At 39.6% G+C, this 26,928-nt stretch overlaps 1 protein-coding gene across 2 annotated transcripts in view; it reads right to left on the bottom strand.

The window, feature by feature from the left end:
• THEMIS (thymocyte selection associated) overlaps positions 1-26,928 on the bottom strand; it is an 82,766-nt gene that overhangs the window by 32,677 nt on the left and 23,161 nt on the right. For both annotated transcript variants that reach the window (XM_087775654.1, XM_087775655.1), the window contains exons 3-4: positions 26,133-26,591; positions 22,040-23,085 (exon numbers count right to left, since the gene is read on the bottom strand). In XM_087775654.1, the coding sequence (XP_087631780.1) occupies positions 22,040-23,085; positions 26,133-26,591 (1,505 nt within the window). The remainder of the gene's footprint in view (positions 1-22,039; positions 23,086-26,132; positions 26,592-26,928) is intronic.

Genomic DNA, 26,928 nt, shown 5'->3' with positions numbered 1-26,928 from the left:
AGGAATTATCTCATTTAACTGTAGATCAATGCCATGACTGCAACTATAAAATTGTAGGCAAATTGTACAGTAACTACAAGGTTACTATCAATCACTTTTAGCTCTGCAGTGTCACAGGAGAGAGGACAGATACCATAATAGGCTCTCTGCTGAGTACATTTCATTAATATACTCTGTTTTCTTCCGGAGTCTTGCACATCTCTTGCTCCTGATGGCTACTTTTGTCTTGCTAGTGATAAAAGTAGGGAAATCAACCCTGGTTCAAGTAAATACATCAGGATCAGTGATGTTTTTCTTCTTATAGATGAAAAGGTTGATTTAGTTGATTATTATTTGTTAGAAATGTATCTCATGGACATTTAATAAAATCAACCAGTATCTTTCTCCTTTCCCTTGGTAATTATTAGTTCACAGCCCTAAGTGGAAGACAAAGCAAAATCAAAGGTCCATAGCGGATTTCCAGTGTAGGCACATGCTACTTTACTGAACATGGTAGCATTACAGAGGCACAAAATCAAGAGGGTGGCCAAGCCCCAGTACTGTTCTTCAACAACTGATCAGATTTTAACAGATAACGCATAGAGGCAGGAATGGAGCCACACGCTTTCTCACTGTTGCTCATTATCAATGGCTGCAAAGTCATTTAAGGATTTAAAGCAGTGGTACGGGACAGTAGACTTTACCCTTTGTTAAAATAACCTTTTTTTGCCCATCTCAAATATTTCCTTCTAAAATTACCATTTTAAAAGCATTTATTTCATTCCTGACCAAAATCCTTTATTTCAGGCAGTCCTCTGACTTCAGCTCTTTCATGGCCATGGTGGAATTTAATGTTCTGGGCCAGGGAAACTGTTGTAGCACACATCATTGTCACAAACGGATCTCCTGAGGATTTTACTCCACAGAAGAACTGAATACAGTAGTAACTTGCTCCAGGATTTCTTCTTACCTGCCTATATTTCAACTTTCCACCATAAAGAGAGGAAGAGCAGGGGCTTCCAGGAGAACAAGGTGGCAAATTTATTCCTGCTATCAGTACAAAAGTGAGCGTCATTCATGAAAGAGCCATCTGGTGATGATCTCCAACTACTTCAGAATAATTTTGCAAAGATAATACCTAATAGTATTTCACAAGGCTATTCTAACACACAACTCCTCACTTGGCTTTGATGTAGATGTATAGGGACAAATTACACCTTCATGACAAGTGCATCCTTCCAAGGACAGCATTAATTCAACCTGAACAACAAACTGTTGACTTAAAAAATACAACAGTTTTTGTGAATGAATTTTGTAGGCTGATGGTTTGATAAACTTTTTATCTGGGATCTCAGTCTATTTTTCTCCCCAAAAACTGCAGAGAAAAATTCCTGTCCAGAGATTTAGTTCAGGACAAAACAGGTCTGCTAGCCAAGAAACCTAGCCACTAACCTGCTGAGTGACTGCAGGCAAGTCATCTGCTGTCTGTTCCCTCTGCCATGCGTTCTCCATCTTTTTAGAGCATAAGGATGTCTACTGGGACTGCCACTTACTGCGTGTTTCTGCAGAGCTCAGAGACCCCAAGACCCTCCCTCCACATGGGCCTGTAGGTGATACAATGACTGTAAATATCCATGCAAGGGATCGTTACCATTACACTATTTCCTAGTGGAATTCAATCTCATCCAGATATCCCACTCTTATTTTCCAGTGATTGGCCAAGGCAAGTCCCCAGGTGTGAGAAGCCCTCCAGCTGCCTAGTAACTGAAGCTACAGACAGCTGCAATAGTATTAAATACCTCCCCAGGATTCTTAGAGCTAGCAGTAGTCTTTTGTTCTCATCTCTTTTCATATTACCCTTATACGGTCCTCTTGTATAGCCAATACTAACATGAAAAATGTGGAAAAAAAAATCAAGCTTGCCTTAGTTCATTTGTCTTGACAAAATAGACACATGCACAAACAAATATTTATATATTTATAAACTATACATATTTTGAATACAGAATGCTGGAAACCTTCTAAATGAAGCAGAGGTCTGAGGTCAGAAAACTTCCACTAAGTTATGGTTGAAGGTGCAAAGATGAGTTGATTTAAATGTAGTCTGCCAATAAAGAAAACTGTTTTCATCTCTGTACATACAATTGAAAGAATCCTGTCTCCAGCAACTGACTTGTCTGTTATCAAAAATCCGTGTCCTTGCAGAAGTGTGTCTGAACCCCAATATATTAAAACCTCTGAGAAAACATAAAACTGATCCCTTAAGACAGAGTCGCCTTTTGTGAGGGTTCACCGTGTATTCTGGTCACCATGACAATAATTACCAACCGGCTCACAGTGTTATCTGAGACACTGCAGGGACCTGACTTACACAAAATAGAAAGCAGAATGCAGTACACTGTATTCCACTGGGCTGTAAGGCAGGTAAGCATTGATGAATATCGAGATTAAATGACGGGCACAGAATTAAATACTAGTAAGCAATAGGATCAGTTCATAGCTTCCCCCACTGCCCATAATGTCTTTACAGGCCACATACGCTTTCCATTTCAGTTACATCAACTATAACACCAGCCTTAACTTTGATACAGTTTTTTTCTGCAAATTTTTTTTTTCAGATGGCAAGCTCTTTCAGCAAGGATCATCTCTTCTTCACTGTTTGCAAACAAGGCAGCCCTCTCATGATTAGCAGCACTTACTTATGTACATGGCTGTCCTGTTGACTCCAAATTAATTTTGTCAGAAGGAAAGGTTAATGTGCAAGAATGGCAGCATCAGAGCTGGACCAGGGCTACATGGAAGCATGCCTCAGGTACCATGAAGGCAAATACTCCAGCAATTAATGCAGACAAGAAAACTGACCGCCAAAACCAGAGCACAGCCTTTACAAAATTACTAACGTGAGACTTGAAAAGTAGAAGCACGTCAGCTTTCTTAATTGCATGGTTCCTCTGAAATTAAGTGCCCCATTAATGGTTACATGTCCAGTGTCCAGGTGAGACTGTTGTCAAATTCGTTACTATTCAGTCAAAAACCTTAGGGCGAAATTCTGTGCTGTGCAACAAAAAATTTACGGCTGAGAAAGAGGGAGCTTTGATAGCTTAAAACAGTCTTCTTATCATCTAACTTTTAGCTGCCCCAGGAGCTATAGCTGACATCGACCACTTTTATTCCCTACTACCTCATTTTTTACCAAGGCCCTTCAGAACAGAGGGAACACTGCAATGAAGTACAAGAGCTACCATCCAAGGATGTATTTATTTCAGTCAGATGTAGTGAAGAAGGCATGCTTAGCAGAGGAGAGGTGGGAGATAGGAGAGAGAACAAAATTAGGGAAGCGAAGAGGAGCTGTTCAAGTTAGCTCATTGCATCTGTCTTAAGTCATACAAAAAGATATAATTTCACCCAAGAGCAAGCCTTTTAAACTGCAATTTATTTTCTAGAAATTATTTAATGACACACCACTACTTGAGTGCCTGGTACTTTACATACAAATAAAAATGGCTAGTCCTTGCACTTCAGTGTTGTCATCTAAATTAGACTTTTGAGACCGAGTCCTCTGTGTGTATAAATTAACATAGCTCCACTAATGCTAGAGGAATTATTTATGCACCAGAAGGGGAAATAGTATGGGGAAAAGACATTTTTTGACTATAAAACACCAACTCAGTCCTGATTGTTTTTATTTAAATTATTAATCCTCTGAACATTTCCAGTGACTCCATGATTTTACAACATTAGTAGATCTGGAGAATCCATATATAGATTCATAAAGTGATAGGAACAGGCCTTTCAGCTCTCAAGAAGAGGAAAAACAGGGATAAGCCATGTAGAACAAGGGAATTCTATAATCAAGGCTTCTAGGCTGCTTACATAAAACTCCTGCAATTTTGGCTTTAAAGGCCACAGAAGCCAGCAGGGAAAATGGTCATAAAAATTAGATATGTTCACATTTAAAGCAAAAAAATTCCTTGACTACTAATTATAGTCAGAGCCAATGTATTCTCTGAGTTTTCAGGTCCCTTGGTAGAGAACTTAAATCTTTCTAAAGAGGAATAACAAGCAGTAGAGTAGGCATGAGCACGCTCCTCACGCCACTGGTATGTGCTGTTAGTATCCACACATGGGGTGTAACCTCCTGCCTGAATGCATATCAGTCACAAAAGAGTGGTAAAAAATTAATTTTTGCTGTAATGGAATTTAAAGCCTTGTCCAAAAAAAAATTAAAGTGGTACAAATTATAGCCAGAAGGAATCGTGCCTCTAAACTCTTAGAGAAGAGAATCCGAGACACTATCCATCAGCATCATTGGACTCAACGACATGGCTGCATTCAGCATTGCCTTGGAGCCAAAACATCTGTACTTTATTGCAACCGGTTATGATCCCTTCAAACAGAGGGACTACAACTGGGCTATTCATATTTCAGTGATACATTGATGGTCCTTCAAAGGTGATACAATATTGCTTTTTTTTTTTTTCTTCTCAGGAGACATTAGGTAATGGTACTTTTACCTGCTGACGTGCATCAGGACAGTTCACTTGTGAAATGTTCCTTGGGAATGCCGGGAAGCCAACAACTATGCTCCTGTTTCCTCACTGTTAATTCCATTTATTTCGAAATACTGCTGATGCATTCTCTCTTCTCAAAGAATATATACAAATGGGCCCACAAAAAGTAAATCAAAAAAGCAAGAAGTATGTGATGTTAAAAATATACATTTAATTATATAACGAGAAAAAAGATTGTGGTAGTAGGAGACTAGGTAGTGCTCTGAACAGAGGCATTAGCAAGTGCTTCATCCTCTGAACTTCTACTGAATATGCTTCACTAGGAACATTTTACTCATCAGTCATGTTCTGCAAGTTGAACGACAGTGGTGTTTTCCCAGACTGATCAATTTATTAAATGGGGATTTTATATCACCTCATTTATTTTAAAGTGTAGGGCACAGGCTAAGTGGCCAAAAAACTTTTTTACAGATGAATATTGCATTTATTATTAGACTAGGCAGAAGTGAATCAAATTCTAACATGAAAAAGTGTGCTTTTTCTGGGTTTGATTTCTTTCTCCACAATAGTGTTGTTTGAAAGTGTAGAGGTGGCACCTTTCCTTAACTGAACAAGCTTTTAAATGTAATGCAATGATAGGTGCACAAAAATGTTCTTAGTGGTTGTATATCAGTAGATAATCCACTCAGATTTTAAAAAAAGTTTTGTCTAAGGTTATCTCAGTCTGTAAGCTATAACCATTTCAGGTAAGTTAATAGAAAAGCCTAACTTACTAGACTTTAGGCGAGGGTTCACAATATGGTGTGGTGTTTTGTAAATCATAATTCTCTATAAATTAAATCTATTCACATATGTCTTCCAGATGAAAAATAAATGTTAGTGAAATAGCCATCATAAAGTAACATGAAAGAGAAATAAATTTACTTTATTACACCTATTAATGAAAATATGGACCCTGTGCAATTAGTAGCTAGGGACACATTTATTAAATACTGAAGAAAAAAAGAATTTCAGTACAAAATTGTTCTTTGGATGATTTCTTTTATCTGCCATTGAAAATTATCTAGGACAGAAGTTCAATACAGTGCGATGCTTGTGTAATAAGCATGAATGAAATGGATTGATAATATTCAAAAAGAAAAGGAAAGCTCAAAAATTTTTTACTTCTGTCATGCTACATTTGGCAATATCCAGTGAGGAAGGAGAGGGAGAGAGAGAGGGAGAAGGAAAAGGAGAGGGAGAGGACCTATTCAGTTATACATCCCTATATGTGTTGAGCAGAATTTTAGCAAATTTTTATTGTTTATGTACCAGTGAGGAATGGAGAACCATGACAGATGGATACTCTCTTATACCTGAAATAGAATCTGAACAGACACATTGACGTGCAATATTTCAATATATAGGAATCAAAATTTATGGCAGAAGTACAAATGATACACATTTCTTCCAATGTAAATGAATTTTTCAAATGTAAATTCATGTAATCAAAGTGTTCTTTGCCACAACAAAGGTATTAAAAACTTACTGGAATTGTTTTTGTAATTCAAGCTGGTACTTTACATCTGCACCGGCAGTGAAGATAAAGTCTTCAGAAATCCCTATTATTCATCTTGTTGTAAGAAAAGCATGGGGCATGCTATAGGCTTAGACTGTCAAAATAAACACTTTTCATCTTTTCTGACTTATTGTGTGTGTGCATGTTTGCAGAGAGCAAAGGACACTCTTCAAGAATTTCAAAACTTCAAACAAATATTTGACCACTAAGCAAACACAACATGTTTTAAATAAGATTTTGAAGGGAAAAAGCCACAACTGTCACTTCTGAGTGGTCAGTGTTTCTTATGCCTTTGAAACATGCGTGGATCTTCTTATTTGTTCCCCTAGTTGCTGTTATAAAAATGCTACAAAAGCAAAGTGGTGGATGAAAACAAGCACTTGTTAGACATCCTACAATCCAGTGTGCCCTTCAATTACTGGCATTGCAAGAGCTGTGGAAACAGGAGGACTAGCTTACATTTGAATTCTTATTTTATCTCTTTGTCCAGAGAGAATTGGCATGACAATATTTAGTTTTATTTAAGGAAAACAAATCTGAGAAACACAGTTTTTTTCCAGCCCTACTAAGTAATTCCATTAAATGTTTACTTCTACATTTTTCCTGAAGACCTTCTCACTTCAGTAGGAATGAAATGTGTACAACAGGAAAGCATGGATCCTCAAACCTTTATTTTGAGGATCTACTTGTAAATTAAATTATGTTTATGCCTGCTTCTGTGCAGGAATGAACTTCATCCTCAATATGCATATAGCCAAACTTCCAGACCCCATGAGACTCCTGAACAAAGCTGAGAGACTAAGACACATGCCACATAACTGGGAGAGCCAAAAGGGCAAGCCACTAGAGCAGCTCGTAGGCTGGGGATGAAAACAGCCCTCTGAGAATGTGATTTTTCCTCTACAGGTGGGTGTGTTGTAGGTTCCTGGGTGACACAGGGACACCTAAGCCTCATCCTTCCCTGCCGAAGCACTTCCTTCTGAACCAGGGTTGCACTTCATCCCTCAGATCTTGTACCCTCACAGGCCTGCAGTGTCCAAGTCAACACAGCCATGGTATCAGGGCTTTGCCTGAACTGCTGATGGGCCTCATGCATACCAGCAGCCATAATGTGGTGATCCTTTCCCTATGCAAATGCACTAATCATAGCTCTATAGTAAAAAAGAGACGCTTATCATTCAGTTTGGGTTAATTACTACAGCATGGGTGGAGTTCAACTCCAAATCAAGGCACAAAAATGTACATAGCTACATGTACCTATCTACATGCTCCACATGTCCTTGCTCTGACTACAGTCAGGAAACCTCATCAATACAGTTAAAAAGCGATGCAGCTAACCGCAAAGTGTCTACTTGGCTTTCTAGGTGCCGCTGACCGTACAGGCCATAATGGGAGCTTAGAGACGTAGCACGCATACGGCCACCTAAGCAAAGGCACATTTCTCTGGAGCCGGGCTGTCCCAGCCCATCAGTCAGTGCAGCATGCTGGCACAGCTCTGAAGAAACACATGTGCCATCTTCCTCTCCCAAAACAAATCTTCCAAATTCGCACTTCTTGGAAGAAGTTTCAATTCCATTACAGCGAATGGAGCTGTATTTCCTTAAACCAAGTCTACATGTGTCCCATAAGATCCATCTATCCAAGCACAGACAGCCTAAGACTGAACATAGGTGTCAAAATGCAGTCACAGCTGAGCAGCGAGACAAACAGTAGAGCAGTTGAAAGAGCACTCGTAGTATGGGTTTCAGAAAGGAAACCATTTGGCACTGCCTAATGAACGGCGTCAGCTAGAAAAACGAGATGCTCTGACAGGCGTTTTCTTACCGGAGGAGAGGTTTCTTTGTGGTTACATCTGAACGACACTAGATGTTGAGAGAAACCCAAGCACGACATTTTTGTTAGGGGTGCATATAATGTATAACTACGTAAAACATTTCCAAAGGATTTTTTTTAAATCAACAGCTTAGTGTTGTGGACTGTCATGTTATTACAACTCTGTTGTACTCACCATCAGGGTGAAAAATTGTATTTACATTTGAAAATTGTAAATACAAATTACATTTGTACATTCGAAAATGTATTTACATTTGAAAAAGTTATGAAAAATATGATGGCAGTGCTTGGCAATGTGTCTTTTGAAATAAGCTGGAAGTTCCCGTTAACTTGAAATTGTTAGCATAATGTTTTATGCTGTTAGGTATCAAATCTCTTTTTGTAATTACATAAGAGATCACAACCAACAATTAAAGAAAATGTGTTTAGGTGCTCAGGAAAAACAAATCAGTTTAATCTACAGTCTGTAGAAATTTGGGAGTCATATATTATTTTTGCTGTTGTTATTTTTGCAAGCTGCTATGATTTATTGCTCTAAACATATAGCCACAAATTGAAAACATGGATTAAAATGTCTCCTACTTGACCTTTTCACAGATATCCCATGAATATAAATATTAATTTTATGCATTCAACAGCTGCTGATCAAGTTCTATATTGTGAAAAGTACTGTTTGAAATGTTATTCCACCATACAAATTACATAGTTCCATGGCAAATTTTATGGGGTTTTTATGCTAATAGGCACTTTACAAACTGTTGCATAACCTCCACAAATTTACACTACGTGAGTGGCTGTAGAGGCATATGATGATTTCTGGTCTATGACTGGATGATCTTTGCACTTTAATGATACAAGAAATCCCCTTTGATATCAACCCTTCATCTGAAACAAATCTTGACTTTTATTTATTCATTCAGAGATGAGAAATCAGTCAGCTACTCATGCATAAAACTGCAAAAATGAATGCACAACAACAAAAACAAAACAAGCACTTTTCACTTTGTCTTGGAATTTTATTCCTGTTCACATTTGCAGCACTTTCACTCTTAGCTTTGTCCTTATTTCTCTCAGGCACTGTAATCTCAGTGAAGACTAAGTTGTCTCTGCTTGGCACAAAGCAAACTAAAAGATAGCGCTGAGCTGCAATGATTGAAGACAAATAATAGAAGAAGGTGTATTGTCTCAGTACGGCTACTAAATTCTGGTATGGGTTGCAGCCTGTTCTCCCTTCTGTGCCTCACCTGGCTGAGCCACTGAGGGAGAAAAGATTGCTTGCTCTCTTCTTCCCAGTGTGTATATCTGCAATAGGGTCAAGCACACAAACAGTAAGCCGTTACACTCATGCAAAGAATGCCATTAAATTAAACTTACACAAGCCTTACAAGATACAGTTCATGTGTACTCTGAAAAATAGATATCTCATCTATCACTGCACACGAAGCTCCAAGAATGGCATATTAATTCACATAATACTAGATATTTCTACATTTTGGCTAGGTTTTGGGTGAAAACTGAGAATTAAATAATTAAATTAATTTTATGATTTTCACACACAAAGCCTACTAGATGTTAACAGCATTATTGAATGTTTAGTTTACCACAAAATCATTCTAATTCTGCATCAGAATATTACTTCTTCCTATCATTTCGTTTCTTAGGAAGACTTTTCTCAAGAAATATACTGAGGAAGACTGGCTTTGTTGCAGTTGGGACTACTTGCCTTCTAGCCCCACTACATTTGTAGGTCATGGCATGAATAAAAAGCTCTTGGGACATAATAAGAAAGCATTCACTGCCATTACTACAAATACTCATGGCTCTGATATCCCAGCACGCTGGTGAGCCTAAGCTATGTGTTTTGAAGGAGGGCTGGGGGCTGCTTGAAGTTGACATAAATTTGCTTGCCCATCAGCTAATCAATCAGGCACACGCATTCCCAAAATGAGAGCTGCAAAAGGACTTGCCATACTCTTTACACCATCTGCAACAGCTTCCCATCAGATTCTTTGCCTCTCTTTATTTTCTGCCAGAGCAGATTGGTGATTTTTTCCAACTTCTGTGTTCCTCAAAACAAGTTGCATCAAAAATTACCTCTTCAGGCTCCTCTATGACTTATTGTAGGGAGTGCTTACTATTCATATATATAAATGACAAGTTTCTTTCCTAGTTCACAACCATTTTCTGATCTGTACCTAGGCCTGATGTTGCCAGATTATTTGCTACTTGTCCTGCAAGGCAGTAAAAACAATTTGGTGTCTCTATGTTTGCTGGCATTCTACTACTCATTAGAAAGCTACTTTAAGTTCCCATTTATTGTAACCACATTGGTTTAGCAGTGAACAAGAACACTTTCTGGTAATTATCATTTCAGGTGCCCTAGAAAAATGCTTTCTGTACAACCTTTTTTTTTAAGTTGAGTCTAAGGCATACTTACCCTGTGGCTTCTGTGTCCTTAACAAACTGTGGCCTGCATGGAAACGTACCACCTCCCTCTGTTACACCTATGGAATTGGGGCCTCCAATATGCAATTTATAGATTTTGGCCACAGAGTCTCTTCTAAATGACATTTATTTGAGATGCTTTTCTAACTGCTTTTAGTCTCAGCCTGAATATTCGTCTGCCTTTATAACCACCTCAGTTGCTTGTCCTGTCACTGGCCTTGTTTATAAAGATAGCATGCAGTAAGTTAGGGAATGAATTTATGGTTCCTTGCCACTAACTCTCTTTGTAAACACTCCTACAGCACACTAAATTGCCTTCGTTTGAAGTAACTTAATCCTCTCTCAACGCCACGTGAAATAGCTAATACTTTCTGCATACTGAGTGACCACAAAAGAGGCCATGCGGAAAACCAAACTAACTGTAAATTCACAGCGTACCACACTTCTCTATGTAGACAAGCCACCTATTTCAGCTAATTCTTTGCAACTAGGTCGTAGTGATGATATACCAGCATCCCCGAGAAGAAGTTTCGTTTACTCTTCCTGCTTTCACTTTCACTGTCATGACTCTAGAGCTGGTGTCTAGTCAGTGAGAGAATCTTATAGCAATGTCCAAATGTGACACACAGCAAGCATTAAAGTGTTATCCAACTTGTACATGCATAAGCAGGCTCCCTGGAAACAGAATTCAGACTGATATTTTCATTTTCAAACCTGTATTTTCCTCCATCTGAGCAGTCAATGGAGCATCTTTCTTTCTAAGTAAGATCCAATTATAATGAGAGCTTGGATTGACAGGAAACATTATTATAACTGAATGAGCTGTCAAATCCATGATTAATAAGGTTTTTCATTTAGATTCAACAATAGCAGCATCAGACCACTGGCATATTATTATTCAATAACTCATAACATTCATAAGAAGGTTTACTTTCCATTTTGGAGGGTAGAGGGAGATCTCTCACATTCAGATGTTCATATGGGGCAGAAATGGTTTCAATATTTAATGAGAAGATTTTATCTCTGTGTTTTCTGAAGATGCAAACTAATGAAAAGCCTTATGCAAAATCTAAGCCTGCTGTTTAAGGACTTAGTTTCTGTTTTCCTCCTAGCTTCCATATTTTTGCATCCACACTTTTATTTCTTGAACCATGAGAACAGAGAAGGAATATCAGTAGTGTAGGAGGTTTGTAACCTGGGTGTTCACATCGTCAGAGGTTGATGATATGGAGTATAAGTAGGAGGCAAACCAAGACCTCTACTGTCCATCTCTGTTCAGTGAGGTGCAAAGCAGCAGATAAACAGCAGATATTTCATGTTAACCACCATGTATGTACACATTTTAAAATCATTGTGTGTGTTTCAAGCGGAGCAGATTTCTTTTACAGTATGCTACTATTCATTTTTATGTGAGAGACAACGAGGGCAAGATAGTTATGAATTAGGATATTCATAAGGGGAAAGGAACATATTTAGAAAGAAAAATCTTCCCCCTCAAAAAAGCCTATTTATAACAAAAATGCAATTCCCTCCATCCTACATAAACTCTGCTTTCCCTTCCCATTTCACAGTTTGATAGAAAATAACTGGATATCCCATTTTTCTGTTTCACTAGTTCTCAATTTCAGTTTCCTAGCCTACCACCTTAATCTGCTCTTCCATCCAAATGGTGGTGCTGCTCCATCACTGCAAGTAGTATAAATGATTTGGCTGTAAAAGCTATGTGCTGGGGTTGACTTCAAAAAATGGCTTTTCAGTCCAGCATTCGTTTATACATCATCAGTTACATCCCACTGCTTTTTATCCAAATATGTTCTATCAATAAAAAAATATACATAACCCATACTGTAGCAATTTCTTGTCTCATTTTTTCCCCTTGCTGACACTTTGCACGCTTGCACAAACTAACCTTTAACACTCAACTTTTAGTTTAATGTTTTCATCCGTCGAAGTCCCACAAACTGGGGAAATTTATGGAGGCATTCTGAGAAGTGTCTGAGTTTCCATCCATAACCTTTCATGTCTGGAAACTAACTGGTACCTTCTGTAAGCCGCCAGGTGAAGACAAGGCTTGAGACACTGGATATACCACAGCAGACGCTGAAGGCAAGCACAAAGGCTGATGTCTAGTCTAAGAATAAACCATGAAGTTGTTAACAAAAGACCAAGCTTTCAAGGTGTTAGTGAGCCTCCAGGTTAACACCTTGCAATGATGTTAAATGGGGCAAGTTCACACTTCTTTCTTGTTTCTTCCTCTTTCAGATATCCACACTTCAGAAAACAGCTGTCCTAGACAAGCGTAACTTGCTTTTTGCATCTCTTCTGTAAATTAACAGTCATTTGAAAATTTTTAAACAAAGTTAAAATGTATTAGTGTTCAGGAATTTCATTGTTGTTATTTTTATGTTGTTACTGTTGTTCCTATTGTGGTAGCCAATGCACAAAATGCTGCATACATGCAAAAATGATGCTTGTCTCTATAAATATCCAAGATGGGAAAATGAAGCATTGTGTCCCATTTCATAGACAGAAGAGACAGCTACATGAACAAGTTGCCACCAAGTAAATGAGCGTGGATTTACAGCTCATTAACTACTCCATGGCAACTGTCTGTGTGGTTATTGCTCCAGAGTAAATGTGAGGTAGCTCTGACCCTTACTGAAAGCAAGGTAATGTATCTTGCATTTACCTGAGATTTAAGCATCCATATAAAGTAACTAATGAGCTGTAAATCCACACGGTCTCTTCACACGCGGCAACTTCTTCATGTATCTTGAGGCAATGATATTTATGTGATTTGTCTGGTGTCACTGAAGCAGCATGTGACAGAAGTGGGAATATAAACCAGACCTACTGAGCTCCCACAAACCCCACTCCTCGCATGGCCAGAATTTTCTTGTAAAGCTGTTGTTCAGTTGCTTGGCACGTCTCCCTTCAAATGAGAGCAATTCACAAGCACACTCAGCCACTCTTTTCCTCATTAATACTGCAGAACATGCATATTCCATTTATGTAAAACAGATGGATTGGTAAAAGTAGCTTCCAGATAGTTTCTTCATTTCACACATAAAATATTATTTACTTTTTCAAAGACTCCTAAATTTAAAGTTTTTTAAAAAGCGATACATTGGGAATAGACTTGTTCTGTTTTATTAATCAGATTTCAACTCTAGCTAATCTACAGCCCAATTTACTGCAGGGTTTATGTGGTCTTTAGCCACAATGTTGTCCATCAGGGTGGTGCATGGCATGCCACAAACTAGCAAAGAGGCTTCTTTCTTTTCCTTTTTTTCTCCAGAGACTCCTAGCAAGTGATACTCTACTAGGCTCCACCACAGTCATTCTGGTGGATCATTGATACAAGCCACTGCCTACAGTCATTGCAAGCCCGAGATTCTTGCTCTGATTTTTCAGTGGCACCACAGAAATCACAACAGAATGAAATACCCCGTGCCTCCTCAAACCCCTTGTTACTTTCTATTAAAAAAAGAAAAGAGAAAAAGAAACCCATGGGAGGAAAATCTGAGCCACAGCATCACAACATAATGCCATTTAAAGTATTTACCAGTAAAATTTTTTCGTGTCCTGAGGTAGAACAAGAACATAATGCTGTTAAATACCTTGACAAAGTTCAGTGTAAATTATACACCTCTATCTATAAAGGAGGAGAATTAATTTTCTCAGTATAGACATTAAATACATTGTTTTTCAGCCTTTAAAAGCTCCCTCATATAATAATTGATAAACTTCACAATTCATTTTATTATCACCATGCTTTTTATGTCATGTCTATGGACTAATAAATTCAAAAAGCAGAGAGGGAAAGACCAGGACATGGACTGCCTTTACAAATTTTAATGGATTTGCTGAGTTTCTCTGCAGCACACTGATCCCTGATAATCACTCAATTCCTCACTGCAAGGACTATCTGGAAAATGTGAGTCATGCCTACAGGTCCTTTGGGATTTGACTCTGCTGTCCCACTGAGAGCAACTGTCTCATTTCATTTCATGGAGCAACATATTTCAAAGCATAATCCCAACCTTCTGGGATGCTTTCAGTTCTGGGATGCCCAGCTCTGACAGTACTGCAAAAGCTTGAATTTCATGAAGGCAGGCATAATGTAAATGGGAAATGCCAGTGCTTTCTTTTACATTGACCACATATAACACCTTAGTGACCCTGATGATCACCCTTGTTTTCTTTTTTTTCTTTTTTATCAGAGGTTACATCAACACTGGTTGATTAAACAGTGCCTGTAAACATCCCTGGGCTCAGTTTCAACCTGTGCCAACTAGCGCTTTCCCAAACAGTTCCTGGGTGTGATCTGGGGGCTAGAGCACTCCAAGGCCCACTCCCAGTATGCAGTTTGCAAACAGCCCCACAGATCTGAAGACTGAAGGAGTTACTAGCAGAGTCATCAGCCACCTCCTGCCAGTTAGCCTTCAGAGCCCAGAAAAGTCTCTGAAGGTGTTTAAGCAGGGATGGAGTCAGAGAGCCTGGCAACTGCCTGGAGTTTCAGCAGCTGGCTCTGCGGGAGCCTAGGGAGCTCCAGGCAGGTCGCGGCTGGTCCTGCAGGCTGGCATTGCAGGAGTACAGGAATTGTGGAAATTCACTGTGGTGTAGATTATCTCTGGCCAGTTTAAACTGTAAAACTCTTTGGTGACTTCTGAACAGACCAAAATACAGGCCATAATAGGTAGGACTTTATTAACCATCTATCCACAAACTTAATTTTCCAACCTTCTTGCTGTGAGGAGAAGGGCAAATGATAGAGTGCAGTGTGGCAAACAGAGTTGTGGGAAGTCAGGCTGCTTGGAACCCCAGCTGAAAAGAAAACCATTTCAGATCCCCCCTCAAATTATATTTTTGGAGAGTTATTCTAGTACTTCCTAGAATTTTGGATATTTTTTTTTAATTTTTTGTCCTGCTTGATAATTATACGTAATTATGTGATTTTGTTATGTTATGCGTTTTGTTATGTTATGTGCGTTCTGCAAGACAGAAAAACATGTGCCAGCCAATTCTTCCCTTACTGACATCAATGGCTGTTGGCTCAAATACTCTGTGCAGGATTTTTCTTCTTCTTATCAAGGGTTCCATATTTTCATGTGGTCCAATTTTTTATTTCTTCTGGGCATCCATTTTATTTTTATATTTCTTTTCTCTTTGTTCTCCAAATAATTCATTTTTACCTCCAAATTAAGCAATTTGCTTTTAACCAGTTGGCATTTTCATCAGTCAGCATATCCAAATGTTCATCTGTACCTTCCTTAATTTCATGTACTGTATCAGCATTTCCTGTAGCAGTAATGGCTTTCTGCAATGAGACTTACACCTCAGATTGCCCTGCTAGTTTTTCAGGCAATTATCCACTGCCTGTCCTTCTGGCAGGCACATTGCTGTCTTCCCCATTGTATTTTGGTTTTGAGAGTAATGTCAATCCAGAGTAAGTGCCTACTACAGACTTGATGCTCCTCTGTGGAAATTTTAAGCTTTTAGCACTGTTTAAAAGAGAATGAGGTCTTAATGCCAGCTCTCCATACTGAGAATATCGGGAAAACTCCAGTCATTTATTAGCCGGGCCTTTAGGGTTTCCTGCTCCTCTAACTCCTTCCTGTTGCTTCATACAGAGTCCATAGGGTACCTGGCAGTCCTGTCCCCTATCATCCAGATTAGACTGCGTCCCTAGCCAGCATTGCTTGGTTTCTTTCAAAGAAAAACCCAGGACATGAGATGAGATGGTACACATGCAGGCTTCAGCCCAGCATGGTATCAGGATGCATATAGTGTTCCCAGAAAATGGTCATGGGGCACCAGGTATGGACATAGCTATAAGGATCTCTGCAACAGAGCACCAATACAAGGTCCTTCAGCTCCGACTGTCCAACCTACAAGAGAATTAAGTGGCTTGACATTTGTCAGCACCTACAGCCTGCTCCAAAAACATGGATGAAAACCCATGTGTAACTTGGGATGTCCCTGCAGCTCCTACCGATGATGCCTGTGGCCTTGGTTTCAGCTCACTGCATGAGAGAAGATCAAGCAGGAGAAATGCGTTGGGAAGAAACAAGACAAGCCTGTCTGAAAGTCGTAGAGAGGGCCAGGAAACCAAGGTCATATAAGTTGGGGGGGCTGAAGGGCACGTGGCAAGTGCGGTGCTGGGGGACCTGAGACCTGTGGGTCTGGGTGAAATCAGGTGCATGTGGCACAGGATGGGTGCTAGGAGAAAACAGACCCTGTGGCACAGTGTGAACATGGTGCTCGGAGGAGCGAGAAGCTGCAACGCGAGGAACTGGAGGGATTTGGGGCCTGACTCACCAGGCGAGGCTGTGGTGGGGATGAGATTTTGAGAGACTTCAAGAACTTGGCCACAGTGACAATGTGGAGTGGTCATTAAGCTGTAAGGGCTGCGCTTCCAGGCTTCCCAAGCTATTTAGTGGGGACTTACAAAGCTATTGGAAAGTGACAGGGAGAAACAGTACATTGGATGGGGAGGAGGGGAGAGAGGTGAGACTCCAGGGAGAGAGAAACCTCCTCTTCAGTGGGGACAGAGAAAAAGAGAGGAAGATGAAGCACAGCTGCAGCCTCAGCAGCCACAGTGCTGCACCTGTCAGAGAGAAACCCTCTTTCTTACATTTGCATATGCACATTTTTGCATCTGCTAATGAACCACACTTTTCTCCCTTGTTTCCAGTGCCAAAGGATTATTAATTCCTGAAGTGTGTTCTTACCTGCTCCTTGCTGGCTGTCCTGCATGTACTTTCTAATACGTATTTATTTAGGGAGGTTAGTTTCTTGCTACACAGCAGAAATATTTGTGTTAAATCTGCTCTATAAAGGCCCTAAAAACATGAAAAATGCTCTGGAAGCAGAAAAGAAATAGTTAGGAGGAAGGAAAGGAGGCGCTGCAGGAAAACTCATTTGCTGAAAAATGCAGCTTATGTCTTATCAATTTAATTCCAGATAAGTCTTCATTTTGCTGTGAAGACAGATGCGATAAACATGTTAATGGCAGATTTCGATAGTTCAGTTTGTAGAACTGCAAAGCCAGATGGAAGTGATAATTTTTCTTTCATTTTAATTTTGAAATAAAAAACAAGAAAGCAAGGAAGTTCGTGATATCGTAACACTGTAATGACTTTTTGAAGGATAATGGACCTCAGCACAGAATGACGATTAACTATCATGCCCTGATACTTACTATTTTATTAAATTCCAGTTTCCCTAGCTGGAATTCTCTCAGCTTTCTTGCCAGAGGTGAGCAGATTACTGCCTGTGACTCACTTTCCAGTTTCACATTCATAAAGGTATGTAGCAGCAATCCTAACTTGAAGCTGGTGAGTATTTTACTGATTCTACTGTTGCTCTGGCTAGATACATGCCTAAGCAGACCACTGAAAATAGCATTGGATGGAGCTAACCTCTCTTAGTGTTTATTAGGAACCAAATACTGCCTTTTTTAATTCCTTAAGCAGTGCACTTAGTGCCCTCGGGGTATTAGGATTATTGGAACTAAACTGTGGCCTTCCATGCCTTGATTACAGTTCCCCCAGTATTAACATGCACTTAACAATATTTGGTGTGGGCTCTCCTTTGATTGTTTCAATTTAAAACAAAGCCATTGAGGGACACATATTAACACCTTCTTAAATCTGTAGGATATTTACTGGCCGAACTGATAGGCAAAAAGAAAGCTAAAAAACTTTTGCTGCTTGAATCCCCTTGTAGGGGAGGAAACAGTAGGTAGCAGGTAAAAAGCCTAAGGAAATCTTAGGAAAAAAATTTCAAGTCTTTTTTGTTCAGAGCCCCACCTGAAACCTTACTCTGGAGTTACTAAGTGAAAACTTGGTTTGTTATATTCACCGTGGTGTTTGTAACTGTGGAAAGAACAGGCACATCTGGCTTGTTCTTTTTAAAAGAATTTTAATTTCAAGGAGGTGAGGTCCTGACTGGTTCCTCCCACGGGAACTTCTCTCCAGGAACAACTTGGCAAGAGAGTGAGGTGCTCCATTCACAAATCAGCAACATTAACTTCTAGGGTTTTATTAGGTCATTCTCATTTTCTAGAGAAGCTCACAAATCAGAAACTGAATGGCTTAAACTATTTAATTCAACATGGCAGTTAGAGCTCCCTGAGGACTTTATTCCAATGATTCCAGTGAGGAAAATGTGGATTTCTTGTGAATGACTATTTGTATCCTACATTTTACTATTAGGCAAAGGGTACAACCATCATTTTGTCATCACTGTCCTCAGCTGGGGGTGTTTGTGGGTAGAGGTGATATTGGTTATTAGATAGATATCTGCTATTTGATATTGATATTAGATAGATATCTGATATCTGAAATATCAGATTAATTTCATCATTTGATACATACCATTTTGTTTCATTTGTTTAGTTTGCATATATTTTCTTGGGGTTTGTCTTTGTTTATTCAGTTAGCAAATAACACAAAATTGCAAACATATGTGGTCTCGATGTTTCTTACCCAAACAAAATGATCAGATGAGAGGGAAAGGGGAAGCCTGCACTGTAATGTGGAGGGGAGAGGAGAGATCCCTAGGCTCTGGAAGTGAAAGCTGTGTCAGCAGGAGCCAAGTCAACTTAATTAGCCCTGTGAAGAGACTGGGCAGACTGCTTGGTTAATGCAGCTATATTATGTTTGAGAATTCATCTGTTGTCTCTGGACTTTGCTGAACTGCGCAAACATCCATGTCTCTGCAGCAAGCAGAGGCAGGTCTTGCACTCATCTGAGGTTCCAGTCCATTCTGGCTGCTAATCTTGCACAATTCAGTGACTAACGTGACCAAAAGTACAGTGGAACATACACTGTATAGTCCTGCTCCTGACCCTAGCATTCCCTTACCAAGGTCAGGGAACAGCAGACAGAGACATCTGGAGCCTTTCTGCCCTCACAGTCTTGCTGTGAGCTAAGAGGCGATCAAAGCACAAGCCGTAGCTAGAGGTGACCCACCCTTACAGAGCATCCTCAGGTATTGGCATAAAAGAGCTGGATCTTACTTCTCTGTGGACTCGTGCAGCAGCAGCATTTAATCCTGGAGCACCAAGCCAAGCAGAGCTTCTCAACTGGTGGGCAAGGAAGCCATTCACCACCCTCCAGCAAGCAGCCAGAGCTCCCTAAGCACCAAGCAGGGAGCTGCCTGCAGGAGAAGCATGGCAACTCATGCAGCAATAAAGCTTATTCCAGGCTGCCACCTTGTCAGGCTTAAGTTCAGCTCATTAGAACGTTCGTCTGTTACTTATGCAAATAAGTCTATGCATAGTCACAAAATATGCAAAGAGGGCCATTTATCAGTTTAGCACAATCTCCAGCTTTCTGAACCCTCAGACATCCCTGATACATGTAGAAGAAAATGCAGTCTCCCCTATTGCCATCGCTGGCAGAGAGGCCGAGGCAGAGCCTGTCCGCTAGGATCCATGTCCTCTCAGAGGATTCGCAGTGCTCGGGATAGAAGAGATAATGCATTCTGTGCGACTTTAAACCTATTATGTTACAGCTCAGGATGTTTAATCTTATGAATAAGGGATCTCTACTTGTTTCACCTTTCCAGGGAAGGAGATTTATGCATCTGCATAATTCTAAGCATTCTGACTGCAGTTTGTTATTTATTTATAACAAGCATGTGACAAAAAATGTCCTCTGGAACAGTCTACTTAAATGTGGTTCTTTGTCTGGACAGCTGCAGTCTAAGGTCACTCTCAGTCATGAATGTGCAAAGGAAAAAAAAAGCTCATCCCTCCCCTGCGCTTATTGCTCTCTCCTCACTTCAGGAAAATATTATCTTCTGCACGAGTCTAGTCTAGAGTCAGCATCTACCTGTTGCTCTCCACACACAGCCATCAGTAACTGCAGGAGGTCTGAGTCCTCCTGACAAAGGTACGGGTCTACCAGAAACACAACTTTAGGGAATTTTTCCCAGTTCTGTACCCCAGGCCAGTACCAGGCTGACAGCTTGCCTGTTAGCTCCAGGAATCAGTTTCTCAGGTATCCTCCCTAGCCTGGGAGGATGGCTTATTTAAGGTGCTGCAGGGGTCACTGTACAAACTAGCAGAGAAGAAGTTTTCTCAGTACAAGTAAAGACAGAAGAAAATGACACAGCTTTTTGCTCTGTTACCCTTATCTGAGGGACCCACCTTACCCATTCACTTCTCCTATTGTCTGTTGTAACCATCTTCCAGGACCTATGTAGAGCTGTGGACCTGTGTGTGGTCTTGGAACTGGCACTGAGAGGAGGAACACCTCCAGCAGGCAAGGAGAGGTACTCACAATGGCTCCCCTTCCAGAGTGGCTACGCCTGGACCTTAATTTGATAGCAACACAAAAAATAACTTTCCCTGAACCCCTCAAAATACAATTCCATGAGTTACATTGCATTTAAAGTGCAGCACAATCACAATGCTGAGGCCTGAAACTATTTCCAAAGTTTTTTCCTTCTTCTCCCATGGGGAATTTGTATTTGCACATGAGAGGAACTGCAACCTAAATACCTCCTGGACAGTCTGTTTTGTTAAAGTCCATCAAGGTGCCTTTCTTTGATTCTTTCAATATATGCAAGAAAATTGTGGTGGGTTGACCCCAGCCAGCAGCTAAGCACCCACCCAGCTGCTCACTCACTCCCCCCCTGACATCAGCATGATGACCTCATCAAGAGAGAAGATAGTAAGAGCAAAAGCAAGAACACTCATGGGTTGAGATAAAGACAGTTTAATAAGTGAAGGAAAGAGGAAAAAAAACCCAGTGATGCAAAGGCAGTCACTTACCACCTCCCACAAGCACACTGATGTCCAAACAGTCTCTGAGCTATGACTACCTTCCCAGACCAACCACCCCCTCAGTTTTTATTGCTGAGCATGGCATTGTGTGTCATGGAATATCCTGTTGGTGAGTTGGGGTTAGCTCTCCTGGCTGTGTCCCCTCCCAACTCCTTGCTCATCCCCAGCCTACTTGCTGGGGGAGCAGCCTGGGAAAAAGAGAAGGCCTTGACACTGTGGGTGCACTGCTCTGCAACAGCCAAAACACTGGGGTGTTATCAACACTGTTCTAGTCACAAATCCAAAACACAATATCTTACAGGCTGCTGTGAAGAAAATATTAACTCCAACTCAGCCAGACCCGACACAAAAATTAATGAACAAATGCGTTGCCTTAGGTTAACCATGAAGAAAATTGTCCTGGAAGGAGCACTTTTTCTTAACATCAAGAGCTATTCTAAAATGGCTGCCCTTTTTATTCCAAATCTATTTGCCACTTGGGTAAGTGCACAATCATGCAGTCAAAAATATCTATACAACTTGACTTTCTGTGAATTTAATTCTGCTGTTTCCAGCTGAGCAAAATTATCTTTACATCATGAAAACATATGCTTGCCCTTAATAAAGATTTAAATACAGCCACTTCAAGTCTCTCCCTTCACTTTTTCAGTGGTGCAGTAAAGGATTATCCATGCAAAATTATACGGCCAAGCTTTCTGCTGTGAGTCGGCATGGTTCCGTTGTTTTTCATGGATCAATTAACACACACTGGAGATTTTAGCCATTGTTGTCTATAATGGCTAATTTGCCTGTTACAGGGAACTGAGAGCCATCTGTGTGCATGCCATAAGGATACACCAATGAAACGGAGACTGTAAACCAACAGAACATGGCCTATGATTGTAAGAGATTCAAAGACAAGATGTGATACCTTACCTTCGGAGCCTGTAGTACATCAGACACACCTTGCTTACGTACTGCAAAACCAGGTTTTGGTGCAAGTATTGTTGGCTTTTTGGGAGGCCTGGGTGGTGGATGAAGGGTTTGGTTTTCGTATCTTCGCACCATATAGTATTGCTCTTCGCTGATCTCTTCCACTGTTGTCTTAGTTGCAGGAGGTACAACTGTCTGGACATCTCTGCTGAGCAAATGGACCAACATGTTTAAGCGATATACAGGAATCTCCCAGCTCTCCACTGGACTGCTGGTGTTACTGATCAGCAAATAGGAGTCTGTGATTTCTTCTTCAAACTGCAGACCAGGCACGGCAGCCAAGACATCTTCCTCAACGGAAAGGTCCCTCACAGACACTTTGACATTAAAAGGCAAACGAAATTCTTTGCAAATCTCAGAAAGCTGGTATTGTTTCTTGTCATGAATCACTTCCACAAAGCCACCTTCCATGTACATAGGAAGGAGCACTTTCTTATATGTATCACTTAGTATTTGTTCACAAGCTAAAACGTCTATGACTTTCTTTCTTCCCTCATACAGAACTTCACTAGTCTGGCATTGCTGAACTAGAAACTGGTCTCCGACTGAAACCGTAAAGAGCTCTTTATGAGGGGAATCAAAGGCTTTAGTTGCTACAACGTGAAGCTGTTCCTTTTCACTTCTTGCTATCTCTAAGTCATAGGCAGTTGGAAACTCCCGAGGTCTTCTCTTGAATTTTCCTTTGTAGCTCATAGGGATTAAAAAATGTCTTTTGGGGGAATCACTTCTGATCTCAGAGGCTAGGACTCTTGTTGCCTGGTACTTTTTGTAGATGATGATCTCTTTCCCTGTATGCAATAAGTTATAAGGTTTTTGGCTTCCTGAAGGCCCTTCCATTATCTCAGCAACCATAGGAAATTCCTTGCTTGTTCTCTCAAATACATCTTCCAAAGACAGCGGCTGAAGGAAAGAGCTAATATCATAACAGTCTGTTACATCCTTGACCTCAACATCTAGATCTGAGAGGATATGAACTATGTCCTTTCGAACTGAAAAGAAAAAGAAATACATTGATTTTTGTTTTCAGATTGGCATTGGAATAAAATATACGTGTCCTGTTGGCCAGATACTAAAAGTACCTTCCCTGAAGTGTGCACCTGCATATGTTAACATGCACAATTAATGGGGCCAGTCAAAGTCAAACTGTTTTAACTGCAAGGTGTATGGCTATCAGATATGCAGGAGACCTCATGAAGGAAGAAAGAAACAAAAGGAGATGAGAATAAGGTACCCAAGTGAACACAAGTTTAGGAAGAAGGAAAGGGGAAAAAAAAATATTGTTCACTATATTTCTCACAGCACCTCCAATTTTAATCAGCTACTTATCAAACTCTTTTTCTTGAGTACAAGATGTATTTCTATTCTTTTCTTTCATAGTAACTTATGGTTTCTCTGAAGAAATGGGTGGGGGAACATTTTTAATGAATAAACAGCATTTGTACCCATTAACACATGCTGTTGCTGTGGCCAGTCTGGGAGAAATAAGATACGATATTTATAAGCATAATGAAACCATCTATAATTATCAGAAGATAATACAACTTTAAAAAAAAGGGCAAAACCTTTGTATAACAAAGTAAGTTTATTGTTAATGAATGAATATCTACTACAGTGGTCCTCCGTGGAACTCTAGTGTCTTTTTCTGCAGCATCTGCTTTTATTCACGATCAGAACCGAGCCATTGCGTTTAACAGTCTGACAGGGAACAGCAACTCTTTTATCACAACTGAACTTTCAAAATTTTGGATGCAAAAATTCCAAGCACAAAGCTGACTGTGCAATTAAGGCTTGTTTAAGAATTTGGCTCCAGATCAGTGACACCACAGATCACTGACCAGGGCAGTAAAATTTAACAAGCAAATAATATTTAATAACTCTCTTCAATAAGACTTATTCTGCGTAAACCTGAACACAAGGATAGTATACCCTGGATTTACACTTTCTTATAGCAGGACATACCAATATTTTATACTTAAAAGTCGGTATCAGATGTATTTTATATGATAGAGTTTTATGACAGTGATTCAGGATCTGTTTACTCCAACTCTCCTTTTGTCACATTGATGCCTTCAGGTGACAAACATCCTAAGCACCACAAGAGAAAGTCAATGAAGGAGGAATGACTAGTGAAATTGGCAGTTTTCTATGAGCATTTCGGGGAGTTCCACACATATAATTTGTTCATTATTAAGAATGAGAAGTATAGAGGATTCCTGCCCACAGCCTGTGAAAATGTAATCTGCTATCCCTCTTATCAGGAATCTTTTTTTATTGAATTGTGGATAGTATTTCTCATACTTTATCTTGTGTCTATTTATAGTTCTTCTGAAAATAGTGAAAATCCATTTTTCATGGTCCACAAGAAAGTAGTTAATCATCTACCATGAAGCCTACTTTTCAAGTTTGTATTAAATAGTTATTTAGGACATATTTAATGCTTCTTAAATGTTGAGCACACTATGAAACATAAATGGGCATGAAATAAAATCAACAAATAATACACTCTCACTGGAATATCTGATTGGAAGACAAGTGAATACCAAACATTGCTGAATCTTCTGAAAGCTTTTTAGAAGCATTAAATTCTTATTTATCCTGCACATATACCTAAGTGGGTATAGGTATACACCTAAGTGAATCCAGCTTCAGGAGATGGGCTAGATTCCTGAATCTAGCTTGAGTTGTAGAAAATGAAGTATTTTATCTCATGAAGATATACTTTCCAAACTCAGACATTGAATCACATAGCAAGCACAGCTGAATATCTCATGATAAGCATTTAACAACTGCAGTATATTGTGCTAACAGTCTCTGCCCACTTTTATTTCTTTCTCTTTTAGCCATTTACTTACATCATTCATCAGAGAAATTTCAATTGTGAAAAGGTTTCCTGCTTAATATCCACATGAATGACGTATTTCTGTTAGGATTTCATTTCTATGAAGCTCCCTGGTCTGCTTCTAGTAAAGGCAACAGGCAGCAAAACCTTCCCAAAAGCTAAGCTCCTATCCTGCAAACTGTAACAGGATGGGTGCATCAACAAGTAGGATTGCAGCGAGTTTCCATTTACTGCCTGGGCTGTCCTCAAGCAAGGTCAAACATTCTAGCTTAAGCTGTTTTTTTGCTTAGGTAGGTATCTCAGTTCTGAGAGGGTATGCTGTGCACGCGCACATGGGTCATTACTGCAGCTCGGCTATTCAAGTCACCATAACTCAGGAGAATTTCACTGTGTGCTTATAACCTTGCACACCTTCTAATTATATTCCCGTAACTAATTTCACTAACAAGTTTAAAGTAAGGCATAGATATAGACACTGGTAAGAACAGAACCTAGCAGTTTTAATGTTTTGATGGAACAACTACAACAGCGATAATGTGCCATGGACAAAATATTTTTTTTTTAATAAAAACTCATAACACAAATTGCAGCTTTTAAAGATATTGGTTTTCTAACATCTTCCTGTTTCCTCAAACCTCAAGGTTTCAGAAATTGTCTGTGAGTCTTTTCTGTTTGTATTTTATTGATATTTGTTTCTGCAATAGGGTAAAATAATATGGTTTTGCTTTCTGCAGCATCCTCATTCTGAAAAATAATTGGTAGCTAAGTGTGTTACAACATGTATGTCTATATTCCTTTTCTACCTCCTAGCCATAGCCATAAATGATCAAGTGGCTTCTCCATGGTTAAAGTCTGAGACACAAAGAAAGAGAATCTGAGAACTGAACAGAATTGCTAAGCTCCGCTTTTTCACTATGCAATATATTTTCTTTGCAACAATGATTTAATTGTAGTGATCAATAAAATGGCAACAGAAAGAAATACATGGTAACTATCTGAATTAACAGCTGATAAAGGAATAAAAAAGCAATATTATTTTTATCTTTCTTCATCTCAAAACTATCATCAGTGGCAAATATGAGTCAGGAATTCTTGACCAAACTGAATCCTTCCTGGCTATTTTAAGCAAATTTTGTGTATTCAAGGGTACCTTGCTATACCAACATGAACAGAATATTGACTTTGATTCCTACTTACATTTCATTACTGCCTGCACTTCATAGACAGGCGTGAGAATCAAGCAGCCATCAAAATTCTCAGGAAGTGGATTAGAGGAGTCCCACATATGTAGAGTATTGGAAAGTTTGACGATCCGGTTTCTGCACTTAGGGATTTTCCATTCTGCAATCTCTTTTAGGGTATATATCTGGTCATCTTCACACTCGTAGAATTTTCCTTCTTGTGAAAGGGGCAAAGTAAAGGAATGAGACTGGTTATTTCTGACCACGCCACAGTTCACAGCCATCGTTCCGTTGACCTCTTCCACTGAGTTGAAGGTGATCTGCTCACCATGTTTGACAGTGAGGTTTGCCAATTTTATATCCTCAGGGCTATAGAAACACGGATGGCCAAATCTTGTTGGTCCAATAGAGACTTTTCTTGTAATTTCTTCAATGCTGATGTATGGAGTTTGATCTGCCACAACCTTATAAAGACCTAAGAACAGAAAACTTGCATTATCAAAAGGGAAATATATAAAGGAATCCATGCCAAATTTTAGACTGTGAATGCAATAAAAATGGAGGGCAAAGCACATCAAACAATTCATAGCTGATAGTTTGGTTGCTAGAAATGTGACTCTATAAAGATAATATCAACTACATGATACAAATCATAGGTGGCTGGAATTAGCCCTTTCTACTCTGCAGGTAATTTTTGACATGCAACATTTTTACGTCCATGGTAAAAAGAGAAAAAAGTTGTTTTCTTTGCTACAGAAAAAAGAAAAATTATCTTAAATTCTTATCTATCTTCTCAGGAAACAAACCTTTAA

Source organism: Nipponia nippon, unplaced genomic scaffold (genome assembly GCF_047370975.1).
Source record: "Nipponia nippon isolate SJK-2023a ecotype South Korea unplaced genomic scaffold, ASM4737097v1 scaffold_4, whole genome shotgun sequence".
In the NCBI taxonomy this organism is placed as follows: domain Eukaryota; kingdom Metazoa; phylum Chordata; class Aves; order Pelecaniformes; family Threskiornithidae; genus Nipponia; species Nipponia nippon.
This window is presented reverse-complemented; position numbering and strand designations above follow the sequence as displayed.